At 37.6% G+C, this 27261-nt stretch overlaps 1 protein-coding gene across 1 annotated transcript in view; it reads left to right on the top strand.

The window, feature by feature from the left end:
• Positions 1-8962: 8962 nt before the first annotated feature.
• The window catches only part of DMXL1 (Dmx like 1), a 77292-nt gene continuing 58993 nt past the window's right edge, over positions 8963-27261 (top strand). The window contains exons 1-6 of the mRNA XM_083884020.1: positions 8963-9081; positions 18412-18537; positions 21932-22009; positions 24027-24105; positions 24599-24731; positions 26969-27035. Coding sequence (XP_083740146.1) covers positions 8995-9081; positions 18412-18537; positions 21932-22009; positions 24027-24105; positions 24599-24731; positions 26969-27035 — 570 coding nt within the window. The 5' untranslated portion in view covers positions 8963-8994. The remainder of the gene's footprint in view (positions 9082-18411; positions 18538-21931; positions 22010-24026; positions 24106-24598; positions 24732-26968; positions 27036-27261) is intronic.

The following is a 27261-nucleotide window of genomic DNA, read 5'->3' as shown; positions in this document are numbered from 1 at the left end:
CACTTGGCTAAAATTAGATCACTTGTCTTAGGAATGAATGAAGCTATTTGTAGATATTTTTCTTTTTAGATTTCTCCAAATATTATATAACTGACAGCTGATACATTCAGTTAATGATTTGCATTGTGCTTTACTTGCCATTCTCTTTCCTGTTGTTGGACTGGTGGGCAATATAAAACTGTGCAGCAAATCTACTAGTTTTTCCTTCTTTTATGAAATGTTAAATTTCTTCAAATTCAATTAGTCTATTTAGTATAATATTATGCAAAGTGGCCTTATAACAATTACCATTTCCCAAAATTAAAATGCTTTTATGGAAGCATTATTTTTTTTGTGAAATGTAATTTCGCAAAAAGAATGGTCTGATAGCATTGAAGGCCCATAAATTAAAATTCAGAACTAAATCAAGTTTAGAATTAACATGGAAGTCACAGATTATTAAAAGCAAACAATTCATTTGTTGGGTTTTTTGTCCCCAAGAAATATTTATATCCTTTGTTAAAGAGCTCTTAGGGATTTTAAGGCTTTAAGTTTGAGCCCTGCTTTTCCTTACATTTTTGTAAGTTATTGAAGATGACAGTTTTAAAACTGCACAAGCAGTACAGAAAAGAAGACATAATACTCACTGGAACTTTCACGAGAACATTTATTTTTATATGTACATCAATCATTCAATGGAAAATTACCTTTGTCACAGTAAATTTTATCTATTAAAAAAACCCCAAATTGTTGATTTTAACAGTTTTCATATTTTGTTTTGTATTTTCTGTTGCTTATTATATAGCACATTAAAAATAATTAAATACTGATTTGTCAAATAGTCACTAGCTGTTAATGCAAAAACTGTAGTGCTGCATCTTGGGCAAAAATACATTTTATATTATGTAGTATTTCTTATGTAATATGAAAGTACTGTGAATTCTTAGGATGATCAAAATCTTGTAACCCAAAGGTTCATGTGTTGTTATTTGAATCATCTAGCAATAACATAATTAAATATTCATATCTCTTCATATTTCAAGTCCTCATTGCCGATCACTTTGAGTGCTGAAAACATGCCAAATAGCATGCACTGGTGGTGATTCGTGGTCTTTTTCTCTTACACAAAAAACCACACGGATGCACACATTTGCACACACAGACTTTCAATGAGGTAAAAAGAATGGTCAATGATTGCCTGCCAATGTTTATGTGGACCTCAAGAGCAGGAAACAATTTCCTAGATTGAACTGCCAGTTTTAGGCTTTCTAGTGCTGATTATTTATTTAGTTTAATTATTTTCCTCTCTGGACTAGTATATTTAAACATATGATCTAATTATAGATCATACAGGATTGCTACCAATTTTATTTCTCTCTCTTCCTGTGGCAAGACTGGGACTTTCCATTTTTATTTAGAAAGAAGATAGAGTAAGCTGCAAATGCAAACCAGAATAAATACCATGCTTCTATTTTACCGTGTGATTGTATTTGCTACCTTTTTTCTTTGCGAAGTCCCCCAGAAATGACAGAGATAATATACTTGATATTAAGTACAAGCAACACTTCCTTGTAGACGTTATTAATTAGAGCACTACTGTTTATTTAGCAGAGCTACTGACTCACAGTGGTCTTTGCAATGGAAATTCTGCAGTTAACATACAGAATAAGACACTAGAATTGCAGAAGATAAATTTATTTCTCTTCTTTAAAAATATGTTTAAGGACAGTGTCTTTACAACACAGATGACAGTCTACTCGGAGGTGATACAATTTTTTACACGTGATGTACCTTTATTTACAGAAAAAAGACTTGCACAGCTGTTTTTAATTTTCTCTGTTGGTACTTTAATATCTGTATGGTTCAAGCAGATTTTGTATTTTTAAATCATTGCTGAAAACTTGTCAGAATAAACTGTTTACAAAGCCATATACTGATTTGCAGAAGAAAGACTGAAACAGGCCTGTCTGGAGTCTCTATTTACAAAATGATTTAGCATATCAAAGCAGAGGACACCAGCTTCTTGATGGCTGTTATGTCATTTCTCTAATACTTCCAACTACATTTGGTTCCTTCTCAGGTGTATGCTTCTGGTACAACTGGATCCCTTCTGTTCACACATGCAGGGGAAAAAAAAATCCTACTACTTATTCCATGGGGTTAGAAAAACATTGTGGAAAAAAAATCACCTTCTAATTTTATATACACCTTGCCTCACAGTATTTCCCCTTGCTTAATCAAGTTCTCCAGGGCTATTGCAATACAAGTAATAAACAATAATAACCAAGGCATTCTTGTACTTTGGGGTGTTGGGCACCCTTAACTTTCACTAGAGACTCAATTAATGTGACAGGATTAAGGCCTAAAGCTTTAAAAAGCTCCTGGTACCATTCGGTTGCTCAGACAGGGATTAGAACTACTGCAGGCAGTACCAAAGTGGTAAATATTGACTCAGCAGTAAATAAAATCAGTCAGCTGAGGTGGGGTGTACAATATGTGGTGGGAGAAGAGTCATGAGAAAGCAGTATTGCTCTTAGGCAGATTATATAGTGTACACCACAAACCCACATGCTGTTTCAGGAAAGTCATAGTGTTCATAAAACACAGTGACACTTTACACTTTTAAAATTTTTTAAGCAAGGAAATTGCATGTGCTTTTTTTTTTTTTTTTTTTTTTTTTTTAATCTGGTAAAAAGTTATTTTTTTTAATTGCAAAACAGATTAAGTCTGGTACTACCTGCTACTACCTGCTGGAACAACCAGCACGTTTTAATATATTTTAAAATGTGCATGTGTAAATTTTATATCCTGTTCACAACTATATTAAAAAAACCTACAATTTTTGTTTTTAAAATGGAGGATGTTTCAAGACCATTCCTTCCTATAAAAACACAAACTTAGAAAGAAAAATAGATGACATACAGGTGTTCAAGTGATGAGAAAGACAGCAATTTTAATAGCTGTTTTCAAGTGTGTGGTTTGTTCCACTGAAAATCAGTAACTGGAACGCCATTTTTTACGCAGCATATAGCAGTCAACAGAGAATCTCCCATCAGGCTGAAACATTTCATTTGTCTCAGCATCTTTGTTAAATTTTATGTTTCTATAGCATTATGAATATGCCTTTGCATGGTGTAATGAATGTGCATTAACACCCAGATGAATACTCCTTCATTTGATTGTGCTTCCTTTCTCTTCTCTACTTGTGGAATATAAACAGTATGAAAAAGATAGCATTAATATTGTAAATGTAACTATGCCTGACAGGTCAGAAACCCTCCATTTGTGAACTATGTTAATGAAATGTAGCAACCAGAAAAAGAAACAACTTGTAAGTTGCAACACCTTGAAAACTGCTGGCAAAAGAACAAAATACAGGGCTACCTCAGAAAATGGCTGTGAGATAAGGAGGGGTGTATGCATTTGAGAATAAAATTGTCAGTTCCACTGCAAATGGAAAGAACAATGGGCTTTTGTGTTGTTCTTTCCCAATACCTGAATGGCCATTTGTACAGGTATAAGGAAAAACCAAATCTTCTGTCAAATGCTCAATCATCCTCCTAAGAGGTTAAAACCTAGGCAGTAACAACCTTAAAGAGGTAATAGGTTCAATTAATAGCATAAAATCACTTCTTTTTTTCCCCCCAGGCTAGCCCTTGCATGTCTCAAGCCAGTTTAAAGACATAAATATGAATGTCTGTATGAAATAGATTTCTGGAGATGTGCTGATACTGAATTTGGAAATGTACATATCCAAGGTCTTGATATAAATATGAAAGGAAAAGTAAAGTGATTGCATTATACCTCAGGTAAGTTTCTTATAGACACATATTAAGAGTTTTACCCTTTAAAGCTTGATATAGAAACCATACACCATCTGAAATACCCTAGAGAGTTCAAAACTTATTCTTTGTTGGAATAGACTGACAGTATGACAATTCATTATGTGAATATGGAGTCTACATCGTTTATTTACCTATAACTTGACATTTCAGAGTAAACTAAAAAAATAGTATTTGGTATTATGCTCAACATGAAATTCACAGTTTATAAAAAAGAAATAGACTTACTGAATAATTCAGAATTTAATAAAAAAGACAAATACATTCTGGTAGATAATACTGCATAATGACTATTTCAACATGTCAATTTCAAGTAACAGGCTATACATCAGCAGCCTGATCAGAGTTCAGTGCCAGCAGGTGAGCTGTCAGCAGAACTTCTCCAAGGCCAGATGGATCTTCCCAGGTCTATACAAAGAACTGACCAACCAGACAGCATCTCTGTATCAGTGGACCAAGCCAGGCTCAGTCATTTCCAGGATGCTGACTACTGCACTGTGGCACAAAATGTACCCTGTGCACATGAGACTGATGACATGCAAAACTGACTGATGCATCTGGAAATCATCACTATTTAGCATTTGCAGTTGGACAGGACTTCTACATACTGAACAAGTTCACTCTCAACCATACACTGTGGAATCCACCAGTGGATACTTTGCACAGCAGCTCCATGCCAGAGCAGCCCTCCTGGCTCTCCCAGCTCTGCTGTGGTACAGATCTGTATCCTGAGAGCAGCCTGCTGGAAAGTGATGGGAGGACCTACCAGGACCCCCACCACTCTCACTCAAGAGATAAAGTCTAGCTCAGCATCCTCAGCTGTCATGGATCACAGAATATGTTATAAATATATGGGGAATGAGTGGACAATTAATGTACTATCCAGCAGCTCTCTTTCATGACTTTCTTCAAAAGTAGCTCTAATCTCAGTTATGTGAAATGAATGTAAAACTCTGTATACGAACAGAAATTCTAAAAGTCTGTTAATTGTTAACTGTTAACTTGCAAGCCTGAAGGATTTAATAATTGTTAACTTTTACGTTAGAATCAACTAGTTACAATAGTCCCAGCTGGAACCAAAGTATCACAAAAAGCCAAATAAAATCTGAATTTAATAAATCTTTACTTGTAAAGATGTAAATATCTTGTAAAAAAGGATACCAGTCAGTATATATCTCCCTCACTAAGTAAAAGGTTATATCAGATCTCTGAAGTGAAAGGCAATATACCGCACTGTACGGATGTGACAGCAACATTAGCTGTCACAAAATGTCTTTCACCAAATGAAAACTGAACCAAAAAACCACCAAATATGACTCTAACCTTCAGGCTACAAATAATGAAACTCAGGGTACTGAAGACATGAATAAAGAAAGCTTTTTGGAAAGAAAGGTTTCACAAAATGGTCATCTGTTTAGAATCTCACTACTAAATATTTATATATTTATGCATTTCACATTTTCCCAAGATTCTCTGGTGTGTACCTACTCTTTATACTGTTAAAAGTCACAAAAACTCAAGAGGACAATCAAGTAGTTCTTCAAGTGATTCTGAGTGTGATCACAAAGGAAGAAAACCAGATCTTGAGATCAGTAAAGGCTTTTCAGTCTTAACCTAACTAAGGCTGGATTTTTGTCTTGTGTATTCACAAACCAAAGAAACCCTGCAGAAAGATCAAGGGCAGCAAAGACAAGGTCAAACAGTGTATGAGGTGGGACAGTTACTCCCAGCTGCAGTGCACTGGTTTTTTAACGTGGAAGGTAAAATAGAAATGCAAAAAAGTATCTTACTTTCCTGTAGTTAATTATTAAGAAATACAGGAAGAATACAACATTTTCTAGTACCATAGACAAACTCTAAACATGCCACTTAAAATGCCACCTTCTTTCAAAACTGTCTGTATATCATTGACATAAGTGGCCTCACTGTTGTTAATGAGTGACTCATGGATGTTTCTTCTGCAGAAAGAACACAAAGTATGTCATTGTAATTCTGCAAGAAAAAAATTTACATATATATCAATTTTGTACTGCATTACACTGAAGAATATTGTCAGTGCAGATTTGTTGTGCAGATGTGCAATTTTGAATTTAGAAGAGACTTGTGGGAGTATGATTAAAAATTCTTTTAGACTTTCCTTGGATACTGTCAGAAAAACATTTGCAGAATTTACTAATGAAAAGTGTGTATGTATATACTTGGTATTGCTTTATGGAACATTTAAGGATCTCATTGTTGTTGAAAAACTAATGCTTTTCTTAATAATCAAAAAGCAATAAATTATTCACTTTGAGCCCTTTTGTACATGCACAAATGCTGCAGTTCTGTCAGGTTTTCTGTCAGCCATTGTGTGTTAAAATATTGGGAAATTAAGGTTTTTCTTTTCTGACCTTCTGATACAGATACTTTTTCTTACAGTGCCCCTTTAAAAAAACAAAATAAAGGAATGAGTGAGCATAATCATTAGCAATTGTGAATGACAGGAGTCATCAGCTTGTGAGAAGAACTGCAGCTCCTGAAAGACTCAAATAAAGAAGTTACTGAGGTTAGGGGGAAAAAATAAAAAGTTTATAATGGTACTTTATAATACTGTAGGTTAAACTCAATGCCTATTCTGTTTTCTTAATGCTTCTGAGTGACAGGAAGCCAAAGATCTTCTTAAAAGGAGAAAGTGTTTACTGAGAAGTCGAGGAAATATTCAAAATGGACAAAAACAACATGAAAAATCTGTTGTGGTAGCTGTTAGATTTCTGTTTTTTACCTTTGAGAAACTGTCAAGTTTTAAAATTCTGAGCTAAACCAACTTACATGTTTTTGTCAACAAGACAATGTATAAATACACTTTTAATTGTATTAAACCATTTACAGTTTTTCTTTTGAAATGCCAGTGTCCTACAATGCATTCATTTTGATATTATAATAAAATATACAGTACATAATTTGTCTGCAACTGAATTCACAGATGTTACAGAAGTGAGAAGGGGCATCTGTCAAACTGCAGGACACACGGCTGGTGGCTGTCCTTGCCATTCCCCAGGCTGAGAAGTGGAAGAAGCACAGCAACAATGTCAGGGATCAGCAGCAAGGTGAGGTGTGAAAGCTCCTGCGCTACTGTGCGTTCCTGACAGCAAATGTGGGAGGAGGACAGTAGTGCCCCATTCCTGTGGGGATGGGAGCCCTGATATGGATTTATATACCTGACAGCTCATTACATAGGCTCTCACTCTATCCACAGCGGAGAGAACACAAGTTAATGTCCTTTCTTTTATAAAGTAAACCAAACATACTAATCTGAGTAGTGACAAAGGTCAAATTCACTTAGAAAGGAAATGAGAAGTTCCGTATTTTCTTAACATATCAGCATGTTAGAGAGTTGCAGTTACAAATGTCAGACTGTTGTAAATAGATATAGATTAAAAAGCAGTTATCAACTGCAGAGTAAAACTCCTTCTTCCATTATTTTTGTTGATGTCCTGAGTTTCCCCGCCTTCCTGATTTTTTCGCCTTCCTCAGACAGGGGTCTGGGATGGCTGTCTACTGTTAGACTGCTCTTTCTTTTGCTACACTTCAAATCCTACGACCTTTACACCTGTGGATTGAATAAGGCTTGGATAAGCAATATAGATCTCCAGCATCTCTGACCTCTTTGTCCAGCATATTCCAGATCAGTCCCTGTAGAAGAAGTCTCAGCTGGCTGCAGGCAAAGTCAGAGCAGTTCACAGTGTGAGGCCAGAAGTAGCTGGTTGTAGCAGAAAATTGCAAATGAGGATCTCACTGTTTTCAGTGATTCACCTTCTTACCTAGAACCCAATGAACAGCATTTTTGTTACCTTACAAATTCACTAAGGTTGATTTTTGAGATTTTGCCGCTGTCAGGAGAATTAAGATAATTTATCAGTGATCAGCAGTCCTTGCATGAGTAAGATTCATTGACAGGATACTTTGATAAGGTTTTTGATCTTTTGCCAAACAAAAATGATCAGGGTTATAGGAGTTTATAACCTTCTTTGGAGGAACGTGTATGTACACAGAGTGCCAAATCTGATGATTTTTTTCTCATATCAGGAGACTTTAAAAACAAGAGAAATATTTCTTTAATATGCATGAATTATCATTAGCAAATTATGCTATGGTGATATGGTTATCAATCTGCCTTTCAAAGGATGCAAGGCTTATATTGACTAAAATGATGTGTAAGATGGAATGCCTTAAAGTATACAAGATTGGCCCTGCTTGTGCAGAGACTGGAAATTTAGGCGTTGCTACCTACAGATATACAGTATCACCTTGTAAGTATCCTGGGATGTGGTACGCAAAGTTATGCCTAACACCATCAAATTATTTTCATTTTGCAGTATTTCTTGCAAGAGCTACTGAACAGAAAGCAGATCTAATGTTTGACACAGGGATAACGCAAGAATGGAAATTGATGTGGGACTTGTAATTTACAAGAGAAAACACTTGTAATGCTGAAGTTATTATGAAAAATTGATGGAAGACTGAAAACTAGCTAGAGTGGAAAGAAGTATTATAAAGTCCTTTCAGTGTAGCAGAGAGAATGACCACGCTGCCTCAGGGCCGGGAGACACCCCGATTTCCCGCACTGTGGCGGTGCGGGGCCCTGCAGTGGTGAGGGGCCGGCAGGGCCGAGCTGGGGCCTGGCTGACCCTGCCCGCTCCTGCCGGGCCAAACCGGCCCGCCCCGACCCCGCAGCGCCCGTCCTAGACGGCTCCACTCCCCTCCTTTTATGAGGACGCCGAAAAGCCCTGCTGCCTACAAGACAACCTGAGGTCAAAGAAAGCACGTATTGTTTCCCAAGCCTCGAGTGACCACCTGGTTCCTGCTGTCACCGCCCGGTGCGGGGGCTGGGCTGACCCCTGCCCGTGTGAGGGGGCCGCGCTCGGGGCCAGGCGGGAGCCGCACCGCCTCGGCAGGCTTCGAGTCCGTTCTGTCACCACAGCCTGGCTCCGGCACGGCGGCAGCGTTTTCCAGCGCCGTTCTCGACAGGAAAGTCCGGTTACTTTAACAGGAAAGTCCAGTTCCGCACGGCGCGCACGGAGCCCTCGGCCCGCCCCGCGCATGCGCGCTGCGCGCCCCGCCCCCGGGAAGCGCCGCCTCGGCCGCCGCCGGCGCGGGGGACAGCGGTGGTGGCCGAGCGGCCGCGCCCTCCGCCATGAACCTGCACCAGGTGCTGACGGGCGCCGTGAACCCCGGGGACAGCTGCTTCTCCGTGGGCAGCCTGCACGACCAGCCCTTCACGGTGAGCGTCCTCTGCCGCGGCCGCGGCGCCTCCGCAGGGCCCGGCGCCCAAAGCGGCTGCGTCAGGCGCGGCGGCCCCGGGCCGGGGTTTCCCCGGTGGCGCCGTCCGGCGGCGGCGGCACCGCCCGAGGGCCCGCGGTGCCCGGCCCGGCGGGGGCGGGGGCGGAACTTGTCCCGAGGCGCGGGGCCGGGGCCGGCCTGGGCCGGGCGGACACGGAACCGGGCACGTGCAGCCCGGCCCGGGACGCGGGATGTGGCGGCGGCAATAAGAGATTACATAAACACCGGCCGGGACCTGCCGCTCCCTCGGGAAGGGAGTTCCAGCGCTGCCTCGCAGTCAGGAGGGTGGCTGAAATCCTCTCCCGGGCATAACTGAGGAAGACCTTGGAATACCCAGCCCTGGTGTTGTTGAGGCTTTCAAAGCCTTTCTGAACTCCCTGTCGATGTTTGCTCTTGGAGCGGGGAGAAAACACTTGAGTGCGTTGTAAAGGCCAAAGTCTTTATTCGCGTGCGTTCTCCTTCCTTTTGCCTGTATTTTGTAAACAGACTTCGGTCGTGCTCCTGTTCCCACCCTCGTTCCGCGTGGGGCCGAAGAGCAGCGAGATCAGAGGCAGCAAATGTTCCGGGCACCGCGCTGCTGGGGTATTTTTAGTCTCACTTTTATGGCTGTCCCCGGCTCCAGCCTGGTGCGCTCTCCGCTTTGATAAGGGAATAATGGAAATGCAGGAATGCAAACCTGTGTGCTGTCCCATCTGGTGTAGGCAGTTAAATTCGCCCGGCTGCTTGTCGCTTCGCTCTGGGGCGGTGGAGCTGAAGGGCTTCCCCAGGGTTAGGCTGGTTCTCTGCAGTTTGTCTGCAGCCTTGTCCGGCCGTGTCCTTGCTTCCCATAAATAAGATATCTTAAACTACAACGATTGGGACTTCAGATACGAAATCGTGCCAAACTCTCTAATTTCACATATCCAGGAATACCAAAGACCCGTGGTGGGAAGCCTTTTAGTAAGAGACAAGGAGGTTTGCTTTACATAGAAATGCTAGTAAGCTTTCCAAATAAGTTGTCATAAGTTTGCGATTTTGATGACATTCTTTTTTGAAGGACACAGTTCGAGTCGTTTGTGTCACTAGAATCACTTTCTACCTGTTACAGCCGAATTTATGTAAAGTTTTGGAGGTCCCCAGTGGATAAGAAGAGTAGGGATCTCTTCTTGAGAAGAATGGAATGATTGGAAAGTGTAGTTTTTGATATCCATTACTGTGGTCTCTCTTTTGGAGGAGCTATTTTCATATAAGTATAGCGTAACAATGTTTTCTTGATGTAATTGTAATAATAGTATTTCCTATAGCTGCATTCATCTTCCTTTCATTATCCTTTTCCCAGGGAAGTTATTAGTGGATTTATTTTCCGCAGATTTAAAATGGCATGCAGAAATATCCTCGACTGCTTCAGGGCTGTTTTGTTGTTGTTACTGATTCTGTAATGCTGTGTTAAGTTAAGGAGACTGCTCAGAAGGTTTAAGACGAGAAAGGTGCTGAAGCTAATTTCTGCTTTATTGGGAAATGATGATGGACTCAACCTTTAGAAAATCCAAGAAAAATAAATTACCATAGTTCTTCCCTGTCTTATGGGACAGGGAAAGTTCTTCCCTGTCTTATGGGAAATTATGATATGAGCATTAATAAGCAGAAATAGTATTGAATTGTGTTTTAGTAATGGAAAAAACTCCCCAACATGTCAAACTTCTATGCTTCCAGTTTTTGTGGCTGAGAACATAGGAGTTGATATTTCAGGGTTATGGAGTGTACAGGAGGGACAAGTTGTCCTTGTCCAACTTGGTCTGTAGTTTGTTGTTTTGGGTTTTTTTGTTTTGTTTTGTTGTGTTTTTTTTTTATGCAGCGTGCTTCAGAATATTTTCTTATAGACAGCAGTGAATATTTTAAGTGAAGTATTTTATAATATTACTGTTTTAAGCTAAAAATACCAAGATCCTTTTCTTAAAAGCTGAAAATTTTGAAGCAAAATTAGTATAAAACTTCCTGTATCCACCAAATTATACACACCTTTTTGAATATGTGCAATTATGTTTTAAGGAGGTATTTCAGATATTTTTCTAATGGGAGGCAGGTTTGTTTTTCTGACCTTTTTTACTTTTTAGGATGTGAAGTGTAAAGTGAAGCATGAGCTTCTTTGGAGAGAACAGTGATAAAGTTTTTAGCCCATCTTATATTTATGGGTAGAAAAAAGATCATAAGTATCAAAATACCACAAGAGGCATTCCTGTTGTTTCTGAGGGCAGGTGATAGTAACCTATGGCGCACTAAATCAATGAGAACCTGGCCCTCAGATGACAGACAGAATTTACTTGTTAATTCTTGATGTCTTTCTCCTGATACTGAATTATTTTTATTTTCTATGTAATTGTCCACAATGGAAGACATCCTTTCCTTTCTTTTGTTCACGTCAGATCTGAGATATTTGAGTAAAAGTTTAAAAAGCTCATGGAGTTTATCACAGAGGATTCCTCTGAACTAGTTATTACTGAAGTTGTATTTAAGTTATTAAGTTAAGTGGATAACTAGCACTGATACAGTTTTTTTGCTTATTCAGTTTTGATTCTGTAAATTTTTTGAAATCACTATTATTTCCCCCCACGAAAGTAGCAGAAGATTGGGAAAGGGGTGAGGGAGGATCTCTGTGAGCAATAACAACTTTATAAGTGCAAGTCCCAGGACTGATAATGAAAGTCACAAAAGAGTAATTTGTAGGGGTAAAAATATGTGACAGAAACATTAATTACATGGATTATTTCAATGGAACCAAAATATTTCCTTGACAGATTTCCTCTGTGTGTGTGATTAAACTGATTCTGGACTTGAGACTAGCTATGTACAATTGATAGAACTGGAAACTAAATATCTGAGTTTGAAAGGCACTTGGAAAATTTGGCCTGGGGTTGGTCATAGGTTGGACAAGACCACACTGAGTTTTCTAAAGATAATGGTTTGCAATAGAAAAAGATTCCCCCTCCTTCAAAGTTTTTTGATAAATAAAAGTAATTTCTATAACTCAATTGTATTGTTACTTCTCTGTCTAGAAAATACCTAATATTTGCACTTAGAACTCCCTGGATAACCGTAGTCCAGAAAATTGAGTTATCATATGAGTCAGTCAAGAAATTACACTGTTTACATCTCACCTGCTTCTTGGTTGGTATTTAGTAAAGGGAAGGGATTTAGTAGGGAACCTTTTTAAGAGTTCTTTTTTTAAAAAATAATATTTCAGTTAAACTGCTCTGGACTTAAGATATTAGTTGTTTTTTAACTGAATTAATCTTAAAATAAAATTTCTTTACACACCAGTGAAAAGTGCAGTTTCAGTGAAACGTGATTTGAAGTGCATGGCCCATCATTTTGGTACTTATATATACTATAATACAGTGGTAGTATAATACTTAATTACTTTTGATAAATTAGAAAGTTGGGGGGTTTTTTCCGCGAACATGATGAAATATTATTGCTTAAAATTTAATTTGGCATCCTAATAGAAGAATTTAATTATTTTAAATAAGATATTTATATGGAATACTTAGACTAGTGTAAGTTCTGATGCGAAAGTGGGGATGAAGAGAGACCATACTAAGAACAAAATAATTCACCACGGTGCCATGTGGCTCATAGTGGCTGCTTTGATTTTGACCATTCTGTTCACAGGGCAGAGAAATATAGCAATTATTGCAGTATCATCTGCTTCATAGATATGTCTTCAGTTTTTATCTTGACTTTTACTGAGTTCTGCATTGTCTTTCTAGACCATGTTCATCCCATATGTGCTTGAATGTGTTTATATATATGTATCTTTTTAAATATGCATGTGTGTGCACGTTCTGCTGCAATTAGCTGTGGATAATAGCTGCTCTTCATATAAGAGACGTAGGTTAAATAAAGTTTGTACAAGTTGTCCAAGGTAATGTGTCAGCCCTTAGGTAGCTGTTGCAAAAACTATAACAAAAACTTTGTATGTCATACATAGGAGAAATATGTCAAGAAGGTTGATTGTAAAGGAGGAGAATAATGTGTTAGAGGTGCTGTGCTGTGTGAGAGGTTGAGGCCTCCAATTGTTTTCTTTCCTTCTGCTGAAAGTAATTTCCCAATACCAGTCTTGGATTGTGAGTTGGGTATGTCTGAGTTTCACTTTAGAAAGAAATCAGAATAGTTCATTTAATTGTCTGTACTGTTCCCCATGCTCTTAAAGCACTGTTTTAGTCAAGATGTGTCTCCTCAAAGAAGTATTTATTTAGAACTAAGAGCTAACACTGGACTGAAAGAATGGCCAGAATTTTTGTGAAAGCCCACTTCTGCAATGCAAACTCACATGTATTTTCACAGGCTTGGAACATCTTTCACTCCTTAATTTCAGGCTTGTTTGCTATGTCAGCAGCAAGTGAAATCCATGGTCCTGCAGCTTGAACTAGTTCTGTCTTGTTAATTTCTGTAACAGAAGAACAAAGCATTGTTTAATAAACATTCCTAGTACATGATAATATGACATTATCTGTTATCTGCTTGTCTTATTGTGCAAAGACAACTTTCTTGTAAATGTTCTAGGGCATTCTTAAGGTGAAAGGCTTTTATAGCCTGCCAACATCAGACATAGAGGCTTTGCTTGCTTTAAAAACTTGTTCTTAGGATTTTAATATTATTATTTTAAAAAATTAATATATATTTAGGAATTCTTTCACCATTCACCTGTATGACAGCATTTTGTGCCATTCCTCTGCCTCCCTTTCCCTCCCCACCAAGGGCCAAGTAATATAGGTAAGTGAATATTTATACACATATATATGGAAATAGATGTGTGTGTATATACATGCACATACAATAAATTCTTATTCTGGAATTAGTTGCACTTTGCTTAAGAGAAGACTGGAATTACTTTTTTTCTCAGTTACTATTGCTTACAAAAATGCACTCTTACTGGCTCCTGTTAAAATGAAGATGAGTGGCATATGAACTATCATGGACAAGTCTCACAATAAAAATTAGATAAAGTGACTGGTAGGCAGAATTCACTCCTTTATCTGGGACACTCTTAGGGTATGGAAGATACTTCTTGCTCCTGAATACAATCTTCTGTTACACTACACTAAAATACCTCTGCAGTGAATAAAAAAAAATCTAAGTGTAAAATTAATCCAGCTGTTAATTTTATGCACTTTTTTAAGTGAAACATCTTGGTAAGATACTGGGAACCTCGTGTACAGCTGGAGTTTGGGCTCCAGTGAGTGTGCAGGAGGATCTGAGATCTCTGCACAGTCTAATGAATGAGTTGCAGTGGGGACAGCAAAGAACCAAAGGAAGGACACCTTAGGAGGAGGGGAGTACAAAAGCTTCCCTCCTAAGGTGTCTGGTCACTGTGAGGAATAATGAGAACAGTAGGCAGCAGTAGAAAAGGGAGCCAGTTGCAGTTTTGTTTGCTGGAAAAGTTAATTACCTTCTTCATCAGACACTTTTTCCATTGCAATGTAAAACTTCCCTACCCTTTGCAAGCCTTGCCTTTTGTCTTTGAAATTGTGGTTCTCCTGCAGGCAAACATTAACTAAACATCAAAAATAACCTCCAAGTCAACATCCTTCTGCTTGGCTGTAGTTATATTTGGAAGCTCTTTGAAAAGGCCTTTTTTTCTCCCTTTCTGTCTGTTTGGGAACAGATCAGCTCTACAGACTTAGGAGCTAGCCAGTGGTTCTGCAGCTTATTGGGCTTTGGGAAGCCAGTGTGAACAAGTATGACCTAATCTGTCACCACAGACTGACGTCTGAAGTGATTCCTTTTTTTCCTCCAAATGTCAGTCTTTTCAGGTTGTGTGGAGAAATACCACAACATAAGAGTGAAATGATTATGTTTTTCTTCTAAAAACAAGATTTTGAAAGGACATTCATCTTACCTTCTTACAAGTGCGCTTACAATTGCTAGAACTGAGAACTACTAGTATGAGAAGATACTCCCCATGTTCTTATCAGAAAGTTCATCCCCCGTTTGACAAACTTTTATTTTAAACACACAGCATACTATGTTCTTCTTATTATTATTAAACATAGAATAATAGCCATGTTTAAATATAGCAGAAGAGAGGAGGAGGTAAATTTCTTGGCTCGTATTTGTAAAGGGGGCACCTTCAAGAAACAGCAAGTCTACAATACTTTATTACTTCTTTAAGCTACTCTTGTCCATCATAGCCCAGGTTAGCAGGAGCTAGCCTGGGTTCTGAGTTTTGAGTAGCACAATATAAGAAGAATATAAAGCCATGAGAGAGCAGCCAAGGGAGACAGTGCAGGGTCTGGAAGGAAAGCCATATCAGCAATGACAGCCTGGGTAAGAGGAGACTGAGGGGAGACCTCATGACAACCTACAGCTTCTTCACAAAGGAAAATGAAGGGGCAGGATTGATCCCTTCACTCTGGTGATCAGTGAAAGGACTTGAGGGAATGGCCTGAAGTTGTGTTAGGGCAAGGATAGGCTGGATATTATGAAAAGGGTGCGCTGCCCAGGTGGACTTGGGATGCTGCTGGATGAGAGGCTGGACATGACCCAGCCATGAGCAGTCACAGCCCAGAAAGCCAAATGTGTCCCAGGCTGCATCCAGAGCAGTGTGGGCAGCAGGGCCAGGGAGGGGATTCTGCCCCTCTGCTCTGATGAGACCACACCAGGAATGCTGCATCCAGCTCTGGGTTCACCAGCACAGGAAAGGCATGGAGCAAGTCCAGAGGAGAGCCGTAAGTGTAATTAGAAGGGTGGAGCACCCCCCATGAGGAAGGGCTGAGAGAAGTTCAGTCTGGGAAAGAGAGGGTTTAAGGATTACTTTATCATGGTCTTCCTGTGCCTGAAGGGAGCCTAAAAGAGAGATTGGGAGAGTATTTACAAGAACATGTAGTGACAGGACAAAAGGAAATGGCTTCAGACTGAGAATAGGTTTAGATTAGATGTTGGAAAGAAATTCTTTACTTTACAAATGAGGTACTGGAATAGTTTCCAGAGAAGCTGTGAGTGCCTCATCCCTGCATGAGGCAGGTTGGATGGGGTTCTGAGCAGCTTGGTCTAGTGAAAGATGTTCCTGCCCATTGCAAAGGATTTGGAACCAGACGATCTTTAAGATCTCTTCCAATCCAAGCCATTCTTTATCTTCTATCCTGTGATTCTGGTGGTGGGATGAGGTGATTTCAGGCTTGTCTGTGAAGCTAGAAATGGACAGAATGAGATGGGAGAAGTATAGTAAGTCTTTGAAGTGGTGATGGGCCTAGGGGGGCATACACATGTAGCAGGTGGGCTTCATACAGCTTTTGACACTTCAATATTAGAAACATTTTCTAAAAAGCTGTGTCTAGGTTTCTATATTATGTCTTTACATGGAAATACTTCTTTTTTGTTTGTTTTTGTTTTCCTTAAAACTGCATCTATACAGAACTCTAAATTCTAAAAAATGGCTTTGGGAAAAATTGTAAATATGATACTTCTGAATAAGCTTTTTCTGGTGAACCGTGAATTTTACCAGTGAGTCACCAGGTGAGATAGTTTTTAACTGAAGAAGAAAACATTCTATGGTGAACAGGTTTGAAGCTCCTGCCATCAGAACATCAAAATAATTACTTTAACATTTAAACAAAAATTACTACTCAATCTCCTCTTTTGGAATGAGTTTTCATTTAGATTGCTTTGGAACCTGTAGTTCAGTATGCCAATTAGTAATAAATGCAGCTCTTTTGATAGGAGGAATTACACTGCTTGAATGTCTTGAAGCTGAAAGGGGAACTGAATGGGAAGGGGTTCAAAAACCTACCAGTAATAAGTGATCATAAAAACCTACCAGTAATAAGTGATCATAAATAAATATGTGGTTATATTTAGTCTACAGAATTATAAACAGCATTTTCAATTATGAGGTGATGCCTGGTGTTGTGCTGGTCGCAGTGTAATAACTGAGTATTGGATAAGAGTGGTGAACACCGTCTTGTGTCTGAGACTTTTATGAAGCATCACTTAATCTGTTGTGGGGAAAAATGTCTTTGGACCGAAATCTCAATATTTTCCCATTTATTTATTTATTTATTTATTTTAAGGTGTGTAATGGTATGATAGTCTAGATCAGTCTTGGTAAAAATACTCTTTCATGTAAAACACCTGACAGCATGATCATCAGATTTAAAATTTATGTATCTATCCTTCAGTTACTCTGCTTTTGTTTTCAAGTCCACAGTTTTTATTTAATATATTAGAAATCAGTGGAGGAGTTGGTTGTAAGACATGATCATTTTTGTCAGTGTAGGGAACTCTTCCATCTTCAGTTTATGTGACATTATGCTCTTGAAACTTTTAGTCAATTAGAATGGTATATTTTTGATCCTTTTATCATTCTCTTGCCAACAGAACATTTGTTTGTGCTCTTAATTTTGTTGCTATCTTTCTGACTAACTTTTAAATGAGTGTGCATTCTACATTCTAAGACTTTTATCCTTCAATGCTGCTTTCTTAAGGTAATTGGATGATTCTCACTGCTGTTTCCACAAGTTTCTCCAGTGTTTAATCTTTTCCTCTTTCATCTGTTCTCAGTATCTAATGAAGTTTTCAAAGAAGATAGAAAGAAATTTTGATTTGAGCATTTGAGCACCATGAATTGACTCTGTAAATGTGTTGGATATATCAAATACTAAGTGACAATATAAACTTGAGAGAATAGAATTAATGCAAATAACGGGAGACTTAACAAGTCTGAGAGGACAGTTTTGCTTCTGTAAAACTAGGCCTCATGTGGCTACTCTCTATTTTTGCCTGTACAAAGTCTTTACTAAATGTTTTAGTAAAATTTTATCTCAAATCTTCTATTCTTCTAGTTCTTCTGTCTTCAAAATCTTTCATTCCTCCTTTTTAGAAATATCAAAAATTAAAAAGTTTTAAAGTCTCTGTCTCCAGTCTAAGAAATACATTACTTTTTCCTACTTTGCAAGAACTTTGGTTTTTATGCTTTTAGATGTTTTTGTATCTCCATATTTTTTGGGTTTTTGATTACAGACCACTATTTGCTTGTTATGCAAGTCTTATGATGCACCTGTAAGCATGGAAAAAGAGCAGTTTGTCACTTCTATTGCTCAGTTTTAAATTGCCTGTGTCTGTATTCTCTGCTAATACATCTTGTGACGATATAGTGTTTTACATGGATAGGATGCATGGGCTATACTGTTTCATACTTCACTCATATGCTGTAAGTAGATAAAGCTTTACATTGTTTTGGAGTGTGTTTTTGTTTTCTTTGGGCTGTTTTTAATCTTTTATTTCTGCTCTTTAGGCATACGCATCAGGATGTGACATTGTGATACTGGGGACTGACTTTGAAAGATTACAGATAATCCCTGGAGCAAAACACGGAAACATTCAAGTGGGATGTGTGGACTGTTCAATGCAACAAGGGAAGGTATGTAGAGCAGTGTTTCTAATAATGCTCCAGCATTGTCATACTAAGCACCTTCTTAGGAACGTGGATGCTTGCAAGTTCAGGCAAGTATACTACAATGAAAAGTAAGATGACTTTGCCTTCTATCTTTACTTGTAAGCAGCATAATAAATGTGAAATAGTAACCATATAGATATGATGGGTGGTTCTAGAAGATAGGACTGCACAGAAGGCTGTGGATTCAGGGCTATATTCAGGGCGAGAATTTCACTAAAAGATGACTAAGTTAAAAGCAAAAGTCATTTATTCACTATGACTTTGCACTACTGGGCGTGTCAGTGACATACTTTGACATGTTAATGGCTGGCAGGAGATAAGTTCTTCCACAAAAATCACCTTCAGATTATTGACAAGAGTGACATCTATTTCAAGCAGTTCATAAAGCCTGTCTTGGATGAGGTTTGCTTTCTTGAATTCTTAGGTTTTATTTTTTGTGGGTAGGTCTGCCTCAGAAATGTATTTTGGAGAACATTGGGTTTTAAGTCCTTTTAACAGAGCTTTTTTTAAATTTTCCTGTCAGAGTGAAAAAGAAAGAACCAGGTGAATGTTCACTGGGATGTCTCAATTATGTAACACCTCATTGGGATGTCTTTGATTGGTCAACAGGGATTAAGCTGTTAACCAATTCAGTAGGAACTCTGGATAACCATTTGCTCATGTCAGAGGGGTTTTCTGCTCATTATTACAGTTATGAGCTGATGAAAGCTTTGGTTATGTTCTGATGTCCATTGTGAGACAAGACCCCTGATGGAGGCTGGTTTGTATTTACATGTGAACACTGTGCTGATGAAACCCCAGACACACCCTATTCCTGCTTTTTAGCATTTGAGTGATAGTGGTAGTAAAGGAAAACAAGGAAATGTTCTCTGTGTCTCTGGCGCCTCATAGCCATAGCCTACCTGGGTTTCTCTACTGGCTGCTGTTAACTAGATTTGTTTGTTTGTTTGTTTGTTTGTTTTCACTGAGCATTATTTCTCTAAATTTGCAAGGTCATCTGGATTGCGTGATACCAGTTCTGTATGCAATTATATGACAAATTGTCCTTGAATTGTTAATGAACGCACATGAATATGTCATACTGTAAGGCTTACTTAGCCTCGGAATTTTTTCATTCCTTAAGTAGACCTGTGGAGTCATTTAGAGTCTGCAAGTTGGTGTTTGCTGTGAGGACACTGAATGTATTTCTAAAGTGCCAAAGTACTAAACAGTGGATGGGTAGAAATTTGCTTATTGACCAGACTGAGCAATGTATTTTCAGGTCATTCTTAAAAGGATGGAATTTCTTCTTAGACATTCTTCATCAATACTGACACAGATTCCACTTTGGTTTCTCAAAATGTGCAGTTGCAACGCTCTCAGTGTGTCTTCACAGGAGAAGCACTCCTGCTCTTTGGCCATTTTTTGGGTCCCTTCTTTGGACCCAACATGTCCATGTCTGCCTGGTGCTGGGAACACTGGGTGTGGTGCTCCACGTGGTGTCCCACTAGGGTAGGGCAATCACCCCCCTCACCCTACTGGCCACCCTTCTTTTGGAGCAGTCCAGGACATGGTTGGCTTTCTGGGCTACAGACACATGCTGCCAGCATGCCAGGTTTTTTGTTCAGCAGTCCCTCCAAATCCATGTCCTCAGGGTGGCTCTCAATCTTTTAATTTCCCTAGTCTGTATTGATAATATGGATTCTGACTGAGCCAAGTGCAGGACCTTGCCCTTGGACTTACTGAAGTAGATGATGTTCACATGGTCACAGCTGCCAAGGTCCCTCTGGATGGCATCCCTTCCCTCCAGCCTGTTACCTGCCCCACACAGCCTGGTGTTGTCAGGGAACTTGCTGAAGGTGCTCGCCATCCACCGTTATTTGTTTTGGTGGAGTGCTGCAGCTCAATGAAGATGTGAGCTGAGTGCAGCAGCTGCTCTGGATGCTACAAGTTGAGCATTTTGGAATGCTAATATTAGTTTATATTTAAAACCCACTAAACAATAAAATAGAGAAAAAAATGTCCACATTTGGAGAAAAGGAAAAAAAATCTAATCAATATGAATTTATGGGGTTTTTTTACTGTTGGATGTGGAATGGAATTATTAGAGAATGCAACAGTAAGTGAGGTAGTTAAAGAGAATTAGAGAGGGCATATATTAGTCTGAGAAGCAAAATGCCTGAAGAAACTTTTTCCTTGCAAATGTGACAAAATTATTCTTGGCATTTTTGGGTCAGGCTGATGTTAGTAGGATAGAAATTTATTTAACTATCTGTTCTTCTAATATAGAGGGTTTCTCTTAAAGCTATGGATCTTTGGATTTTAGGATTTATAGGAATCTCTGTGCTTGTATAGATCTTAGGTATGACAGTTTAGTTTGGTTTCCTTTCAAGCTTTTGTGGTTGATACTGGAATTAAAATATATTTTATAAAGTGAATCTAACTTTCTTTATTATTGTTAAAGTAGAACTGTGAATACTTTCAGAATTTTACAGAAATAGAAAATTGATTATTACACTGTATCATATCTGTAGATGTTCTCCTTTTACCAAGCACCACTTCAGACTGCAGGATGTCCATTGTTCATGACCTATGCAGACTCCTTAATTTTTATAAATCTATATATAATTCATAATAATTTTTGGCAACATTGCTGTGTGACAGTTCTCTCAGACTCTCTGCCTAAGGTCTTTAACATACATTTGGCTTGTTTTGGCTCTTCCTAGCAAGTCTTCTAGGCTTGCTTTCATATAGATATGTTGAGATCAAATACTATTCGTTTTGTCTAAATGCAAGTTTGAGGTGGGTAATAGTCTCTGATGAAATAAGACTTTTAAACACTGACTTAAAACTGATCATATTGCAACTCTTTTTGAACTGTTTTATGTTCACCTTTTGTAGTAGTTTTATTTGCAGTTTTCTACATTGGGTGTTTTCCTTGCATAGTTTGAGTCTTTTGAAATAACTTTTTAAAAGATAGCCTGTTCTAATGCTAGGGAAGTACACATAAGTACTCTGATTGTGTACTGGTTCTGTGTCTGAGAATGTGAACTCTGTTTTGAGTGTTTACATAATTTAGTATGGAAAAAATATTGCTAATAATCTGATTTTTTTCAAAAAAATTTACTTGTCCAGCTATACTCTCAGTAGTTCATTGTGGTTAATGACTAAATGGAGGATTGTATTTTTATTATTGACAACACTGGGTTAACGATTTTTGGTAAACGTAATTTTCTGTTTTCAGAAGGAAGTACAGATTTACCTACCTAACCCTAAGCAGGGTTAAAAAAATAAAATCAATCATTTGCATCTTGTTCTTTTTTGTTCAGCTTGTTTCTTTTATGTGTGTTTATATACATATAAATATATATTACTTTAGATTGCAGCTTCTTACGGAAAAGTGATTTGTATCTTTGAGCCAGTTAGTGTCCTGAAGCAGAACAGCAGTCATCATAATGTGAGTATTTCATCAGTCCCCATTTATTTCAGCAGTTACAAAACCTGACTGATTTTACTGGTTTGCTTTAAAGCTGGAGTTTTTTGATGTCTTCTTTTAATGCTAGAATAAAGTTGAGACATAAAGCTGGTCCTTGGGAGCTGAAAATGGTGGGATAAAGACAGAGGCCTGTAATTTGAAATAGTTCTAAGGAAGATAGACTTTACTATAATGTTTCATATTACTTGCTTATGTAACCCTGCAGTTCATAACCAAAATATTCCAGAACCCAAAAAGACGTACGCAGTGCCATTCTGCCATGAGTGTAGCCATTAAAATAGGAATTCTTTTTTGAATCATCCTGTGTAGCCTTTATGTTTTGAGGTGTTTTACAGTTCTTACTTTCTTTTCATTATGAAATTACATGCCTAGGCCAAATCGTAATAGTTTCAGAAATCTGTGGCTTTTTTAGCATATCTGACTGAATTGTTATACTTCAGTGTTTTAATGGTGAACGAGAACAGTATTTATTCTCTTGGAGCTTACTTTTGGTGACAGTGGTTTAGTGATTAACATGGAGAATTTTAATTTCTGAATAATAATATGATTTAGGGCAAGTTACTTAACCATGCTTCTTACATGAAGAGGCATATGGCTATAATTAGAAGCATTAGATTCTAATTAAAGTCAGTTTGTTGATATGAGAACTTTGACAGCAATTGCTCAAGGAGCTTCTGTCTCCTTCTTCAGGGGTTTGGTCTCCATTTGTATTAACAAATTGTTTATATGACCTTTTAGTGGATTCTCCTCTTTGTACTAACCAACTCAGTCATAAGATTCTTGATGTCCATGTAAACTTGTGGTATATTATGTATTAATCAAATAGCTGGAAATTAACACCTATGTAATAATTTACATCACCATAAAGCAGTGGAATAAAATTACAGTAAGATGTGAGTTCTCACACTCTTATGAACACTTTGGATATACTGCTCTTGTTTTTGGTCCCACCTCATTTTTCAATCATCCTGAATGATGTTCTATCCTGGTAAACAGTACACTTAGTTTGAAACTTCAGAGTAGTGACTGTAAGCAGTAGAGGAAGCACTCACCACCCACAATTTAATTTCAAATGTTTATAGTTGAAGAAATATTCTGTTACTTCATTCTTCAGTTGACTTTTATACAACGGTTTACAGCATATTGTTCAAAGTTACTGGAAGATTGTCTCTGTCTTCCATTTACTGGAATGCTCAGGGTCCAAAAAACCCGCTTTGCAAATACTCGCTTTAGATCCTTATCCACAGCTGCTTCTTACTGTCTTTTGCCAAACTTCTGAAAGACTGAGTTGTCATATTTTAACTTCAAATCTAATTTGTTTGATGTTTTTGGGGTGAGAGATGACTACTTTTAAAAAAGTCTGTGAATTAAGAAAGAAACCTGTTGGCTCTTCTATAAATCAAAACATCAAGCCTTTGTGGTCTATTGCAGAAACAGACAACATAAATACTTTGTGAACTTAATCCTCAGCTTGTTCTAGAGAGTGAAGTAGTGATGCAAAAGCTAAAGATATTTGACTGTCTGGTTGTATATTAAAAAAGGAGTGGAGGGGAAGTATCACATGTGGTTTTTTGACCTTTCTGAACTCTTAATTCATCAGTAATGCAAATATCAAACACCAGGTGCATTTAACTTACGTCATTTTTGAAATCTTTTCTTAGTCCTAGAAATAAAACCTTACTTCCTCCTAAAAAAACCCCTCAAATTCCAGTAGAGATTTTATATGCTACTTTTTTTTTTTTTTTCAGTCTAAACTTTTAAAATCAGAAGTTGACGGCCTCTATAAGTATGGTCATATTAGTGAAAAGCTATTTTGTTTTAACATCAAAATTAATCAGTTTTTATTAGATAAGCAGTAACTTATGTTAAACATCTTCATAACATTTGGAGAATGAAGTGTACTAATTATATTATAAAAAGAGGACATGGGAGAATGAAGTGTTTTCATGCTAATGTTTGTAAATACTTAAAATTTCAGGTGTTACACTACCAGTGGCAGAAGAATGCTCAAATCTCACTGGAAGCCATAGCACATAATCTAACATGGGATCCCACAGGTACAAACAGATTAAAAGAAACACTTTCCTATTTGATACTGCACCTAATTTTTTAATTTAAATTTTGTCATTCCTTGTGGACAAGGAAAAGGTTTTTGTTCTGTTCTAGCATGATAGCAAATACCAAAGTAGAGTGAAATATTCCTTTTGTCACTTACTATAGGAGAACTAATTTACTAAGTGCATCTGTATGGTTTGACTTGATTATTTTTATCTGAGCAGAAAAGAAAGCATGGCTTAAATGGTAAATATTTTTTGAGAAAGAGGAATGTCTGCAGTAGACCTAAACATTTCTTTTAGAGAAAATTTGATTAATTTTCATGGTTTGCTCACTGTAGATGCTCAAATCTACCAAAAACATATAGAAAAGGTGTATCTGTCAGATTTTTTTCTGCAGTTTCAGCTTTGCAGCAATTTTTTTTTTCTCTCTCTTCACCAAAGTCTACAGTTTGCTACTTGCTTGTAGTTAGATTTTCATAAATATTTGTTCCAGGTACTCGCCTCCTGACTGGTTCCAGTTGTCTTCAACTTTGGTCCAATGTTTCTTCGGAAAACCCTGCTGACAGTGGCAGTACTGAAAAAACAGGTGCTGGACTTGGAGAGTGGAGGTGTATCTGGCAATGCAAGTAAGAAACACATTTAAAGACAAGCAATTTCCTTTTCTTTACTGATTCATACCTTTGAGATTAAATACTTAGTGTAGTTGAGTGAAATGCTATTGCACACTGTTACTTGATAAACATTGATGTGAGATAAACTTTAATCATGTCTCCCTTGACTATGTGACACGCTCTCTTCTTACAAGATCAGTTGCAGTTGGTTTAGGGACAGTTCTTCATTGCAGAGAACACTAGAAAAATACTGAGGGAAGGCAAATATTGAAGCTCTCCAATGGGCACTCTTGCTTGTAGAAGAAATTAGGTAAAAGCTGTGTAATTGAAAATTATTGTGCTGGCAGGACTGATTAAAATAAGCTTTCTACAATGTTCAATTTAGTCCATTATTGCTTCCTTCTCACACATCCCTCACCCCCGCTGTAATTTTTAATTTTTCCAGGTTTATTCTGGGTCTTTGGAACAGTCAAGGTTGATACAATCTCTTTTCTGTGTCTCTGAATTCTCTTCTTGTATTCATGTTGATTTTGATATCTGCATTTGTGTATTGTACCTTCAGAAGATTTTTAGTTTAGTACTTAAGTTTATAAGACAATTTGTATCCTTCTGCCATAGGCAGACTTTTCTGTTACAGTGGAGTGCATTGTTCGTGTGGGAGCAATGTACCATATGTCATCTCCTAAAGAAGTTTCCCGAAGTGGCTGACTGAGCAGACCCACCTGAAGTTACTCTTTGTGATAGTTTAGAATTCTAGTAGATAGTTCTATAGGTAGTTTTCTGGATGTACCAGAAAAATATCCATTTTATAATCCTTCAGTTGTTCCTTTTTCTCTGTACTTGAACTTTTATCAATGATATGTTTTAAAACCAAAAATCATCCAAACGACAAGTGAAAAACTTTCCTTTTTCTGTGATAAACTTTCTAAATACAAGAAGTTGAAGACTTACTCTATTTTTTTAGACATCTTTGGGTACTCATCTCTCAGCTTAATAACTAATGCCATTGAGTATGGCTCTAGAATCTGCAGTTCTGGTAATAGTAGTCAAGATCATACAGAGAGTGCTTTGTTTCTGTCTCTTCTATAACAGGTTTTGCATTTGTATCACATATAAAGAGTTACTGAAGTTTTCTCAGCTCTCCACCTGTTTTCCTCTTTTAAACTTTCTTTGTCACAGATAAAGCTGAGTGTTGCCTTCTTTGAATGAGTACATTCTGTAAAGGGTCAACAGAACTTGCTTCTTTTGTATACCTTTTATGCCTGTATATCTTGTGGCATTTGTACTGCATTAGATTTAGAGTAGGCTTTTCTTGTAGAGAAGTCTGCTGGAGAGTTATTTTGCCCCTGCCAATACTCCTTTTTTAATGCCTGAAGGAAACATTCCCAGATATTTTCATATTTGCCCCAGCAGGAGAACTTTGCTTAAACCAGGGGTGGACTTCTTTGATGCAGAGCTGTTGTAATTGCCTTGCTCTTGTTACTGCATAAATGCATCCTGGTTTTGTTGACCTTGGTGTAATCCCTTTTGAAAGTTAGTCCTCAACAACTTGTTACGGGTATATTAAATTCAAGATGAGAATGTACACTGTATCTGTGCTGTCCAATTAAATTTTTGTATGTCCTTCTTGCTATTAATAAGCTTTGTTACTTAGTCAATAACTGAGTGCTTCAAACCCTGCAAAAGAAGCTTATTTATTAGAACATCCAATTAAAGTAAAATGCTCCAAAAGTTAACTGGATAATTAGGTTTAGAATATTTTCATGTAGCATCTTATAGCAGTGTGACCATTCATGTAAAAGCTACTTTCAGATACTTTTGAACTACATTATTCCTTTTACACTGTTTTGTTTTCTTGAGTTGTAATTTTAGGAAGTATGAAAAGTGGAGCTGTCTTCAGAGAAATTGGAAGATAATAGTGTACTACATATACCAGTTTGACATCCATATAATCCTGAAATGGAAGTAGAGCAGTTTAATCTGTTAGCAGCTGCTTTTCTGCTGTGATATTTTTGAATATTGGATATTCAGCTACAGGATTTTGGTTTTCTGGATCACTGCAGCCGTGTGTTGCACATGGGTTTACATCTTGGTTTTTTGGACTTTGTTAAAACTTAACTGTTTCACACAACACAATACACACTTGTATTTAAGAATTAAAAAAAAATTATGCATTCAAGGAAAATTAATGTTTAAGATTCTATAAAAGTTGTTAATTTTTTTTTCTCTTTTTAATTGTCTTTATTCCATAGAACTGCTTCTCAAGTTTGTTTAATGAAATTCTCACCAGATGGGGAGTTTTTTGCTACTGCTGGAAAGGTAAGCATGTTTTTTTCCTTATAGCTTTGTACTAATTCACATAAGATAATAAAGCAAACCAACAAAAAACACATTAAAAAAAAGAGATTACTTTATGAAAAAAAAAATTCATAGTTTTTTCCTAATTTCGTGTAGTCTGTCTGTGTCTTTACATTTTTGTAAACATGAATTTAGTAGAAAGGTAGTTCGAGGCAGGGAGGTAATACAGCAAATATTCACTGCTTAC

This window comes from Zosterops lateralis, assembly GCF_965231275.1.
Source record: "Zosterops lateralis genome assembly, chromosome: Z".
NCBI classification, from domain to species: domain Eukaryota; kingdom Metazoa; phylum Chordata; class Aves; order Passeriformes; family Zosteropidae; genus Zosterops; species Zosterops lateralis.
Note: the sequence above shows the minus strand (reverse complement) of the source record. Positions and strands in the feature narration are given on the sequence as shown.